The sequence below is a fragment of the Trichomonas vaginalis genome, chromosome II, assembly GCF_026262505.1.
Source record: "Trichomonas vaginalis G3 chromosome II, whole genome shotgun sequence".
In the NCBI taxonomy this organism is placed as follows: domain Eukaryota; phylum Parabasalia; order Trichomonadida; family Trichomonadidae; genus Trichomonas; species Trichomonas vaginalis.
Window position 1 is genome coordinate 7903623 of NC_067204.1, and position 12332 is coordinate 7915954.

General features: G+C 29.8%; 8 protein-coding genes across 8 annotated transcripts, besides 3 other annotated features; 2 read left to right on the plus strand and 6 right to left on the minus strand.

The window, feature by feature from the left end:
• Positions 1–1011: part of a mobile genetic element that runs on past the window's edge.
• A 420-nt stretch (positions 1012–1431) lies between these two features.
• Positions 1432–1587, minus strand: TVAGG3_0504800 (TfoX C-terminal domain-containing protein; the record flags this gene model as incomplete). The annotated part of the gene is made up of 1 exon (XM_001326500.1): positions 1432–1587. The coding sequence occupies one exon, from the start codon at positions 1585–1587 to the stop codon at positions 1432–1434; it is 156 nt and encodes a 51-aa protein (XP_001326535.1).
• Positions 1588–1679: 92 nt separating this feature from the next.
• On the minus strand, positions 1680–2364 carry TVAGG3_0504810 (cell redox homeostasis; the record flags this gene model as incomplete). The annotated part of the gene is made up of 1 exon (XM_001326501.1): positions 2016–2363. One exon carries the CDS (start codon positions 2361–2363, stop codon positions 2016–2018), a length of 348 nt encoding a protein of 115 aa, XP_001326536.1.
• Positions 2365–4446: 2082 nt separating this feature from the next.
• Positions 4447–5737, plus strand: TVAGG3_0504820 (uncharacterized protein; the record flags this gene model as incomplete). The annotated part of the gene is made up of 1 exon (XM_001326502.1): positions 4478–5701. The coding sequence occupies one exon, from the start codon at positions 4478–4480 to the stop codon at positions 5699–5701; it is 1224 nt and encodes a 407-aa protein (XP_001326537.1).
• A 41-nt stretch (positions 5738–5778) lies between these two features.
• Positions 5779–6542, minus strand: TVAGG3_0504830 (small GTPase mediated signal transduction; the record flags this gene model as incomplete). Its single annotated transcript, XM_001326503.2, has 1 exon — positions 5948–6526. The coding sequence occupies one exon, from the start codon at positions 6524–6526 to the stop codon at positions 5948–5950; it is 579 nt and encodes a 192-aa protein (XP_001326538.1).
• A 215-nt stretch (positions 6543–6757) lies between these two features.
• Positions 6758–6794: a mobile genetic element.
• Positions 6795–7970: 1176 nt separating this feature from the next.
• Positions 7971–8008: a mobile genetic element.
• Positions 8009–8306: 298 nt separating this feature from the next.
• TVAGG3_0504850 (ribonuclease inhibitor domain-containing protein) lies at positions 8307–9527 on the minus strand (the record flags this gene model as incomplete). Its single annotated transcript, XM_001326504.1, has 1 exon — positions 8307–9527. The coding sequence occupies one exon, from the start codon at positions 9525–9527 to the stop codon at positions 8307–8309; it is 1221 nt and encodes a 406-aa protein (XP_001326539.1).
• Positions 9528–9690: 163 nt separating this feature from the next.
• On the minus strand, positions 9691–10125 carry TVAGG3_0504870 (histone H2A; the record flags this gene model as incomplete). Its single annotated transcript, XM_001326505.2, has 1 exon — positions 9698–10117. One exon carries the CDS (start codon positions 10115–10117, stop codon positions 9698–9700), a length of 420 nt encoding a protein of 139 aa, XP_001326540.1.
• Positions 10126–10286: 161 nt separating this feature from the next.
• TVAGG3_0504880 (histone H2B) lies at positions 10287–11023 on the plus strand (the record flags this gene model as incomplete). Its single annotated transcript, XM_001326506.2, has 1 exon — positions 10290–10679. The coding sequence occupies one exon, from the start codon at positions 10290–10292 to the stop codon at positions 10677–10679; it is 390 nt and encodes a 129-aa protein (XP_001326541.1).
• Positions 11024–11121: 98 nt separating this feature from the next.
• TVAGG3_0504890 (beta-beta-alpha zinc fingers family) lies at positions 11122–12183 on the minus strand (the record flags this gene model as incomplete). Its single annotated transcript, XM_001326507.1, has 1 exon — positions 11667–12131. One exon carries the CDS (start codon positions 12129–12131, stop codon positions 11667–11669), a length of 465 nt encoding a protein of 154 aa, XP_001326542.1.
• Between the last annotated feature and the right edge of the window lie 149 nt (positions 12184–12332).

The following is a 12332-nucleotide window of genomic DNA, read 5'->3' on the forward strand; positions in this document are numbered from 1 at the left end:
CTCTTTAACTGTTGTATTAAGGTTGTAAATTTTTGATGCTAGAAACTATGGAATCTTCTTTGCTGCTGCATTTTTCTTGAGAGTTCTTGCAATTTCGAATAGATCTGCGCATTGTATGAAATGGAGGCTTTAAAATATCTTGAAAACAGAATAGGACTGCTTTTCCAAAGGAATGCTTACTTGTAAATCAGAGAGTTTCAAAATTGACAGCAAGATTATCATCATAACTTTCGAGTTTGCTGCGAAAAAGGAAGACAAGTAATTAACAAATCATTTACTGTTGTTCATCAAAAGAAGAAAACTTTGATAACAACTAATGATGATAAAATCAAGCTATCTTTTAATATTTTAAATTGATAAGACATTCAAAATATTTGAATGGTTTAAAATATTTTCTTTTAATTTCTATAAGATATTATCATGATTATATAATAAAATTTAAATTTTTATTCAAAAAGGCAATATTTCAAACTTTTAATTTCAAAAATCTTAATTCTGCAATAAGTGTATTTAATTGTAGCAAATTTAATGATCCTTCGTCATGCTTAGCAATTTGGAACTCATAAATTAATGATTTCTTCAAGTAAAATTCTGCATTATTTCAAAAGTCAATAATTCTCTAGTAACTTTTCTTCAAACCCTAACCATTATATTATATGTATAATGGAGAATAATTGCAAAGAAAGATAGCCGAATTTACTGGGTAGTTCTTGTGATGCGAAATAATTGCAAATTAACACCTAGTTTTAACAGCATCAATCTCTTTTTGCTCTCATTTAAATGCATTCGCACACTTTAATTTTGAAATATAAGAGTTTTGGAAATTATCAAATTTATCTGCTCAAATACTATAGATCTTCATAAGTGTTAATAGAATCATTAGCCTTACATATAGTGTTTAATATAATGATGCACATTATACTGGGATTCATTCTTTATTCATCTAGTTATTATAAGATTTACAACCCCATGAAAATTTAAAATTTTGTCAAAAATAGTGAATGTACCTTTCCGCTTTTTTATAAATTGAGACTGACATCTCTAAAATCTTCTAAAAAATCCAAATATCTAATAAAATCATATCATTAAAATTCCTCTCAATTTTAAATTTTTTTATAAATTGAGACTTAGATCTCTAATATCTTCTAAAAATCCATATCTCACAAAAAAACTAAGTTTTATTTTCACATTCAATTTCCCCAAAAAAATCTTTTTACATAACAGCAAGGCAGAAATTTGAAACGAAGTTTCAAATTTCTCAAGCTTGCATTCTGGGCACGTAAGTGCCCAGAATGCTAAAAGGCGCGTAGCGCCGTCGCTGAAAATCAAATTTATTATAATTATTATTTTATTATAAATCGACCTATTATAACATACTGGTGCAATACGTCAATTTATTTCACCTCTAAATCCAAAAAACTTCAAATGAGATCACATTACAGTCTTGTTGCGAATTAATTCGAAAGCTTTTTTACTGCCAAGCTTTTTCAAATCAGTACTTGTCTTCACGCCAACTTCGTTTAATTTCTTGGCAATTGTTTCCCCTATATTTGGCATTAATTTTAACTCGGCTTCCTCTTCACTCATTTTCAAAAAATATGTTGACAAAAAGATCATGATTTCCTTTATAGAGATAATGTTCTAACTTCAAAATAGCGAATTTTAATTTCGAAAATTATTGATTTAAATACCAAAAGTTTACTGATAAATGAATATTGTAGTCATGTTAATAAGTGCATGGTTTGTCTATTGGCTTCTATTAGGTTGTCTGATATTGGCTTTTGTTTTATCTGAATATATAATCATATAAAATCATATGATACAGACCATTAATTTGTATTAAATAACTATTTAATACCCATATAACAAACAATGTCCCAAAATTAGTAATAATGAATCCATTTGACTTCTAAATCATTAAAAATAAATCCATCCAAATGAAAAATATATTAAACTATGTAATTAATATAAGTATATCAAACATTTATTTACATATAACATTTCTATTAAACAGATTAATTAAATTGGGCAATCTTTGAGCGGATTGCATCGGGTTGGCATCCATTTACGAATGCTACTTCCATAAAATCGTTATTTGTGACTGATTTTAATAATTTGATATGTGGAACGGAGACAATTTGATAATGGTCTGATATATCTTCGTTTTTGTCTATGTCTATTCTGATTACTTCTACGTCTGGATGCTCTTTTGCAATTTCTGAGAGATGTGGTAATAATCGTTTTGAAGGGATAGCCCAATTCGCGAAGAAATCAACAACGAATAGTTTGTGTGATTGCTGGACAAGGGCCTTTAATTCTTCGAATGTTCCTTTGAACGTTTTAACAGCTGGGTCTTCCTTCATATAAAGAAATGATTGAATAAATGGATAATTCAAATTTAGATATTGAACTTTGTCAGGCCAAAAAGTGAAATATATAATAATATCATATAGATAATGAAATTTATGACTTGATACATTTCCCGGTAAGGTATTCAATGTGACTTTATCGTCTCATTGTATTATCTTTCCAATTTTTTACTATCTACTTCATTGTCTTTGCAATAGATAGTTCAATTCGTTTAATGCGATTTCAGAAAAATCCTAAAAAATGAATCCGTAGGATATTGAATTGACCCTCAAAATTTTGAGTTCTTCGTTTACCGATAGAAAAAATCAAATTCGTTTTTTTACTTGCAATACATTAATTCTATCATATATGAGTATCATTTCTTTTCCCAACCAATTTTTACTCACATTTCAACATAATCGTTTTTCATATATTTAATGTAATTCATATTAAGCTCTTTTTATCAAGTAAGCACATAAATTTTCAATTTGATTGAAATATATTTTACGGTGTAATATTTCAATTTCATTCTATCACTGATAGTTCAAAAATTCTGGTAGATAACATGTTCCATTCATCCGCAAATTTGTCCCATAAATTCAGACATTCGCTTTGAATTTCATTTTGAATATAAATTATTGCGAAAGCAATATTGATAAACGTATAGAATTCAAGAATTGTTGCTAATACTTTTGCTGACTTCGGCCAATCAATACAAAATTGTAGAATTATTTTTTCCCCGAACGACCAAAATGATAAAACAGTATTCTCTAATCTATTTAATATCAAATGTAAATAATTTGACCTTTTCCTTGCATTTTTTCACTGTAAGAATTTGATGTTTCATTATTTCCATAATAACACATAAAATCAAGGGTAGACATAATTGAATGTTTGATTACATAAGATTAAATTGTGAAATTCTATCAGATATTTACCAAAAATCGTATATTTTTATTCTCAAAAGCTAACATATCTAACTTGAAACACATTCTTCTACCTTATATCATTAATTATGACAAACATCAGTCACACTATTCTAAGCATGATAAAACCATCATCAAATATATTCAAATCTGGACAAATTAATCTTACCTTAAGATAATATCTAGAAAATTCAAATTTACTTCTTTTGATTTAAAATTTAGCATGTCTGAATCCTAAATCATAGTTAGTTTAGTTGATCGAATTCAGTTAAATCAAAATCATAAATTTGTTATGGGAACCTAGCCATTTTAAGTCTTGTAATCTTATTAATAAAACAAATTTATGGAATCCATTTTAATTATAAAATAAAATCATTCATTTGCACAGATTTTAAATCCGAGATTTGAGAAATTTAATCAGAATTTTGTGCAATTTTGTGGAAGCAATCATACTTGTTTTTGATCAATGTTATGTATACTACATAATAGGAGTTTAAAATCTGCATCAATATCAATAGAATACCCGATTTCCATACGAAAATGAAAATACGATGCGACCAAATATAGCGTGCTCCCCAGAATTATTTTTGCCTTTTTCCTGGAAATTATTATTAAACATCATATTTCAAATATGAAAAAGTGAGAAAATTTGCATTTTAAGAGTGAAATTGAATGAAGCACGTTGATGATGAAGTGCAAACAAACTATCAATCTAATATCTACATCAGATACTAATTCTAAAAATCATAAAGAGGAAGCTAAGATCTCATTTTTTGTGAGTAGGATCACTTCTGTTTACATTTTTCCAATTTTTTTCATTTAAATCCATTAAACCAACCATTAGTTAGAGTTAAAATCATATCAAATAAAACAAACCATTCAAAGCAATCATTTTTTACAGTTTCATCGAATGAACGCCAATATTATGTGAACTATGATATGAAAACCATCAATGTTCATAATTCTCAATCAACGTCATTAATTATCGATATGATCTGACTTCATTATTTTTTTGAATAATTTGAATGTGCTTTAATTCTGATCCTATGAGAAATGAAAATATCAACTAATTGCAATTTAGAAAATTAAAAGAATATGCGTAGTATATGTTTTCAATTTTTCTCAATAAATTGCGGTTATTTTTATTCAGCATAAATTCTGTAGTATTTACATTTTTTTAATTATTTGTTTTCTTCAGCCAAATGAGTTCTGTCAAACTAATTATTCCAGAAAAGGCAGGCTTTCATCCTATGCGCAGAATATCCACATCAGCAAGTGGGAGAAATATCATGCTTCAGCCAAAAGGAATGCCTGTACGAAGAATTTCTGAATCCCCAACATTTTCTCAACTTCCACATCGCAACCAATCGATGCAACTTATACATCCTTCACAAAGTATGGATCTTCCAGAGCAAAAATACGAAATTGACTTACACTTATTGAGTAATTACGGCCATCCTAGCCAGATCTGTCTTTCCAAGATCGAAGTTCTAACAAAAGATCGCATTCCCATTAGTAATGTAACAGTTGTTCCTGAAGATTTGAAATATGTTAATGAAAGCATTTCTTTTCTCACATCAAACAGCCTATTAAAATCTACAATGAACGAAATGTGGCATGCTGATTTTGTTCCAAATGGATCACCTGTGATTTTTCACATCCTCGTTTCTGCTTTCCTTCCGCCTGAATTTATCAGAGTCTTTAACTCTAAAATTGGAGAATCGATGAATACAAAGGAAGTATCCGTCTACATAGCCGGAAAATTTATCCAAACTACATCAGTTCCATTAGATTTTGGTTCAACGGTGTCTTTGAAGGCTTCAGACTTCCAAAATATTACTCCCATAGAGAATTTCCTAGTTACGCCCAAAGTTCCAACATTCCTCCGACTGAAAGATGATTTCGGCAATCTACCAATTCTGAAAACGTCATCAATATCATTTAAACTCTACAACTCTACATCTGGAAAGCCCCGACTCGGTTTAAATGGCCTTGAGTTCTTTGATCTGAATGGAAAACTTTTATCGTCAGATTTGATTACAAACATCGAAGTTTTCAATGGTGCAAGTATATCTTCGCCTCGTTACTTGTTTAAAGATGATAAAAATACGATGAATATTGATGATATGTGGATTGCCGGAATTTCTGAGTCTCCAATTGTTCTCAGGGTTGAATATAGCGAGCCACGTCTTATATCCCTCATAAGAATCTGGAACTACAACGGATATCCAGATTGCAACTTATACAGTACTAAGAACATCAAAATTTACATCAACGATACAATCCCTGTATATTTCGGAAGGTTGAAACGTGGAAAAGGAATGACAACGGGAATTGAAGAGAGTGTTACTGATATCTGGGTAAGTGAGAACTATCATCTTAAGCACTTACCACAGGTCAGTAGTATTTATTCAGAGAAGAAGTAATTTACTCTTGATTCTCTATTTTTTATTGTATTAAATAATTTTCTTATCATAATAAAACAAATTTGTTTATATCCTTTGTTTTCTGCTTGAGAATATTGTATGAACTCAATGGTTTTTGGGAAGAAAAAATCCAAAATATAAAATGATTAAATTTTTATTGAAGTAAAACTTAAAATAATGAGGTGAAGAGAACAAATATCCGGTAAAATAATGTAATTAAAACGTAAGGAAAAAAAAATTATTAAATTATGCGATATTGCAGCATCCTTGGCCGTGGTTATGGTGCTTTTGTGCGTAATAAAGCATCGAGTCAAAAACTTCGTCTAATCTTTGCATATTTCTAGCACTGCATTCAAGGTACTGAACTGCTTCGATTTTTTGAATAAGCTTTTGAGCTTTCTCCTTTTTAATTGGTTCTACACCATCCTCATTACGATCAATATCTGCTTTATCGAAATTATCGCGAAGATCCATTTTAAGACCGACAACAATAATCGGAACATCAGGGCTAGTTTGCCTAACTTCTTTAACCCACTTTGTTTTAATATGTTTTAAGGTATTACGATTAATTAAAGAGAAGCAAAGTAAAAAGACATCTGCGTCTTTGTAGGATTGAGGCCTTAAGCGGTCATAGTCTTCGGAACCTGCTGTATCAAAAACATCTACATCAATTTTCTTCTTTTTCTGTTTAATCTGAATTTGATGTTTTTCATACACTGTAGCTTCATTCTTTTCGTTCTTATATTGTTTGTTTTTATAAGTTTTGATAAGGTATGTCTTTCCAACATTAGTATCACCAACAAGAACGCATTTAAGCGGCTCCATTACTCGTAAATTTCTTAAAAATGATTTTTGAGAAGGGAAAGAATTTTATGAATCACTCGTTTATATTTTTGTGTATTCTGAGACCTAATAATCTGATATTATATGACTTGTTAGACTTTCAATTTTGTGTACTTACAAAACGGGTGAGTGGTTTTTCAATTTTGAAAGACCTTCAAATTTATAAATCAAATCAGATAAAGGAACTGGATTATCCTAATCATTCTCATTTTATAATAAACAGAAATTCATCAAAAGTGACAGCTCTCAATTTTTTGACATTTGTAAATTCTAAATTGAATGAGAAAAATGAAATAATACTAAGCATAATACAATATTCTAGATTTAATTATAATTAGGAAAAGTTAGTTTTGAGAGTACTTTTCATAGGCATATAGAATGAAATCTTCTGAAAAATAATATCACATAAACTCATATTATTTTCTAATATATAACTATTTTATATAAAAATCAAATTCAATGATCTTAAAAGCGAAGGATAAATCTCAAAATTTACGAATATAATGAGTGGGAATATAATGCTTATCTATCATAAAACCATATGAAATATCAATTTTTGCTTTACGCCTAATTTTTGACGACAATTAGCAAAAAATGTTAAATGTTAACACTCAGTCCATTTGAATATGAAAAATAAAATTGACTTTGATTAAATGTTTTTATTTATCATGCAATTCTTCTTGCGACCAAAGATTTGAATAAAAGTTCAAAAAAAAAGATAGCTTAAAAAATAATATACGGTAGTGTTTACTAATAGATGAATAGTATATAAATTCTATTAAAATGGATTTGATCCAAAAAAATATATAAAATTTGATCATAAATAAAATCGTTTTAAATTACTTCTTCATTTAAATTATAACAATTATTTTTGGTTTTATATTTTTTGGATCAAATCCATTTTAATAGAATTTATATACTATTCATCTATTAGTAAACACTACCGTATATTATTTTTTAAGCTATCTTATTTTTTGAACTTTTATTCAAATCTTTGGTCGCAAGAAGAATTGCATGATAAATAAAAACATTTAATCAAAGTCAATTTTATTTTTCATATTCAAATGGACTGAGTGTTAACATTTAACATTTTTTGCTAATTGTCGTCAAAAATTAGGCGTAAAGCAAAAATTGATATTTCATATGGTTTTATGATAGATAAGCATTATATTCCCACTCATTATATTCGTAAATTTTGAGGTTTATCCTTCGCTTTTAAGATCATTGAATTTGATTTTTATATAAAATAGTTATATATTAGAAAATAATATGAGTTTATGTGATATTATTTTTCAGAAGATTTTGTGTTCTTCTTCAAAATTTTATTTTTTTATTAAAAAGAATCTTTACAAAATATACATTTACTTTAATTAATATTTAAAAACGTGCTCTATCAAAAGTTCCAAAAATTCAATATTTTAGCTTTTCTGAGGTGTCACTTTTGATGAATTTCTGTTTACAACAATTTTGTTTCTTTTGAAGCAATTTTGTCTGAAAAGGGACAATTTACTTGAGATGATGGAGAGATTCAGCGTGTAACATTTAGAAAAATTATAGAAGTTACCGGGTGTTGCTGCATCGGTAGCAGTTCGTATCCTTCTGTTTTATTATTCGCCCGTTTATGTGAAATGATTTGAATTGATTTGAGATGTTTACACGTCAATATTATAAATCAGAAAGGATTTATGTTTTGAGATGCTTCGTGTTTCAATATTATAGTCTACATCCATTTAAAAAGCAATTTTATAAATAAAAATCTATTTTACATAACAATAAAAACAGAATATAATAAAATTCTTGCATAAAAGTTGGAATACAGACAAATATTCATTGATGGGCAATCCATAAATGACTGATCTATCATATTATTGCATGTATACTCTTGACATGTATATGTTCTATCCTCTATTGGACAACCTAACAATTTAGTAATAGTTTTTGGGAAATAATCTGAAACATGTATTATCACATTTGTGTTTTGTAAAGAAATCGAGTCAAATGTATTTAGTCCGCAGTAATATATTTCGGTAATTTTTGAAGATATAAAAGCTGCATCGTGTATACTTTTCACATTTGGAGGAATAGCTAATTTGATGATATTTGTATAGGAGAAACAGTTCTTATCTATACTTTTAAGTTGTTGTGGTAAAATCACTGTTCCTAATTTGTTACAATCATAAAATATGGCATCAAATATGGAAGTCACTCTAGCACAGCTTAGATCAACATACTCAAGATTGGGGCAACCTCGGAACGCATAACTGGAAATCACTTTTAGAGGAATTGTTAACGTGAAATTGACAAATGAAGTTCCTGAAAAGCCTCTAGCAGAAGAAGTGCATGTTACTGTTGGAAGAATATCAGGGAAACAGTTAGATGGATATGCAATTAAAGTTTTGAAATCTTTACTGTAAAGTACCTTATTATTGATGCAAAACTCAGGACTTTCTGTGAAAAACTCTTCTAAATAAATGCACTCAATAAAAGCTCCGGCTGAAATCTCTTTGCATGATTTTGGAATAGTGATATTTTTAAGATTTGTTTTATAGAACATATGATAAGCAATAACTTCTAAGGTATCTGGAAGAAGAACATTGGCAAGTTGTGATTGAAAAAAATGATGTTCTCCAGTAAATCTTTTGATTTTTGTTTCACCAAAATTAGCAAACACGCATGAACAACCATAAAAAGCAAATGTCCCTATTTGAATTACACTTATGGGACAAATAAACTCAGTTATTTTGCAATTCATAAATGCAAAAGAACCAATGAATTGAATAGTATCAGGCAGTTTAACGTTACTGATATTGCAATTTGAAAATGCATAGTTACCAATAGATGTTACATTTTTGGAATTAACTTGAGAAGGAATTTCAAGAGTACCTTTAATATCTGAAATACATGGATTCTTCCCATCTCCAACCTGTATCGAGTTAGTTCCATAATCAATATAGGTAAACTGGGTAGTTTCACGTTGGCTCATGATAATCTTTATACTACAATATCATTTTTGGCAAAACACTCATTTACATTTTTCAGTTATTAATTGATTATTGAAGTCACATATAACTTTTTGATATTTGACCATAAAATTTTCAACCAAATGAATTTCAACTTAAATATGCAAAATTGATAATAACTACATAAACATCTTTATTCTTGTGTCTGAGAGGCATCCTTACCCTTCTTTGGATTGCCGAGAAGAACCTTATGGATGTGTGGAACAACACCTGCAGAAGCGATGGTGATGTTGGAGAGGAGTTGGTTCAATTCTTCATCGTTACGGACGGCAAGCATGATGTGGCGTGGAGAAATACGTGTCTTCTTGTTATCACGAGCAGCGTTACCGGCAAGTTCGAGAACTTCGACAGTAAGATACTCAAGAACAGCGGCCATGAAGACTGGAGCACCAGCACCGACACGCTCACCATAACGGCCTTCACGAAGGAATCTGTGAAGACGACCGACTGGGAACTGAAGACCGGCACGGGATGAACGTGTCTTTGGATGTTGGCGTTCGCCATCGACGGCGGTCTTTGTTGCTGTCTTCTTAACACCTTTCTTAGCTGGCATTACGAAATAATGAACTGAAATATTTTGGCGCCCTTTTTTAATCTTAAATATTGAAAGTCGAAAGGGCCTAAAACGGCATTTCGCCAAAAATTAAAAAATGTCATTTTGGACCATTTGATTTTCGTAGGACGATAAACTAGCCTTGGCGCCGAAAAAGTGATCATTATTTAGAATGTCTTCCAAGAAGCCAGCCTCTAAAACACCAACAGAGAAGAAGCCAGCCGTCGAGGGCGTCGATGCTGCCAACGCTGCCAAGCAAGATAAGAAGCTCCGCCACAAGAAGCGTGCTGAAACATTCTCATCCTACATCTTCAAGGTTCTTAAGCAGGTCCACCCAGATATCGGTATCTCCAACAAGGCTATGATGGTCATGAACTCCTTCGTTACAGATATCTTCGAGCGTATCGCTCAGGAAGGTGCTCGTCTCGTCGATATGAACGAACGTAACACACTCGGTTCCCGCGAAGTTCAGACAGCTGTTCGTCTTGTTCTTCCAGGCGATCTTGCCAAGCACGCCGTCTCAGAAGGTGGCAAGGCTGTCGCTAAGTTCAACGCTGAGTAAAATTTGTTATAGTTTATCTCTCCAATTTACTCTCATATTTTTATTATATTTGATAGGATTCTTTCCAATTATATACAATTTTCTTTAATAATCCATATAATTAACTTATTTTATGGAAATATGAATCAAATTTACACAAGCAAGAGTTTTTTATGCCATATTTCCGGAAATTATTGAATAACTAAATGTGCTTAATAGGAATAAACACTCAATGCATTGCATATCTCATCTTAATTTTTCCAAAAAAAATTCAAAAAATCAAAAATAATATTAAAAAATATAATTTTTATAACAAAAATAGAAAAATGAAATATTTTTGGAATTACAAATATATTTTATTTTTCAATCAAATACGAAATCATTTATTTTAGAATCAAATAAACTCATTTTTAAAGTAAAATATAATTTTCTAAATATTGTAGCTAAATTTAGGCTCGTTGTAATAAATATTTACTCTAAAAAGATGACTTACAACAAATTTATCGCTATAAGTAAAAAAAAATTAATTAAATTGTTACTTTGCATTTACTAAAGTTTATTCTTTAAAAACATAGAAGTACTAGGTATGTAAAATGCACAGCTTCTTGATTTATTAAATAATTTAGTCGGAATATATAAGAAAATGGATAAATAAAGTAGTAAATTCTACCTGAAAGTAATTTTATTTAATGAAATCAGAAGCATAGTTCTTTCTAACTAAATCTTAATGGATTTACTATGAATTCTGAATCATTGTTGTGGTTTTTGAGTTGACTAAAATGATCTTTTAATTCAAGTTAGAATAGTCATAAGGATTGCTTCGCATTGGTATAAATTTTAGATCCATAGAAATGTTTTTCAAATTCGGCTAAGGAAAAAAAAGGAGAGGTAGTATTTCGAAAATCTAGTAATTTTTCTCTAAAATAACGTAGCAAAATCGTTATGATTACTCTGGTATCCAACAATTTGGGGAGAAAACAATAGCTTTCGTCAACAATTTAAATTTGATTATTGGAATTTGTTAATTGGCTGACGATATTTGGCCAATATATGAGTTGGAAGTTGTTTCATGAAATCATTATATATTTCTGTTTTATCAAGCTTTTGTTTACCTTCTTTCACCTCTTGCTCGTAAAATTCTTCACCATATAGCTCTTTTGCACGTTCAACTTCATCTAAATCATTAACATGTTCATCTAACGCACTGCGATCGTTTTGCTTTTGGACATCGTTTTTTAAGTAGTTTTGAGTTGCTTTAGCTTTAATGATTGCAAGTTGCTCTTGAACCTCTCTATTGGCGGCTTCGTTTTGGAGTCTTTCTTGCTTTTTTCGTTTTTCATATTTGGCTGCATTCGCTTTGTGTGTAATTGTCTCGTTATGAGTTCTTCTACAAGCTGCGTTGTTAACAACAAATCTCTCGCAACACTCACACCAGTAAAAACCTGGCTTTATAGGTCCATTATGTTGACTCATTAGTATAAAATGAACATTTCTGCTCTTAAATTCGCAAATGTGCCATTGTCAGTATATAAAATTAACTTTAAATCGACTATTTCCAATTTTTAAGTTGGCAGAAAATTCAATAGTTGTAAATTATTGATCACAAAAATTGAATGATCACAAAAATAAAATAAACTTTTAATCGTAATATTGCTCTTTATATATCACTGAACA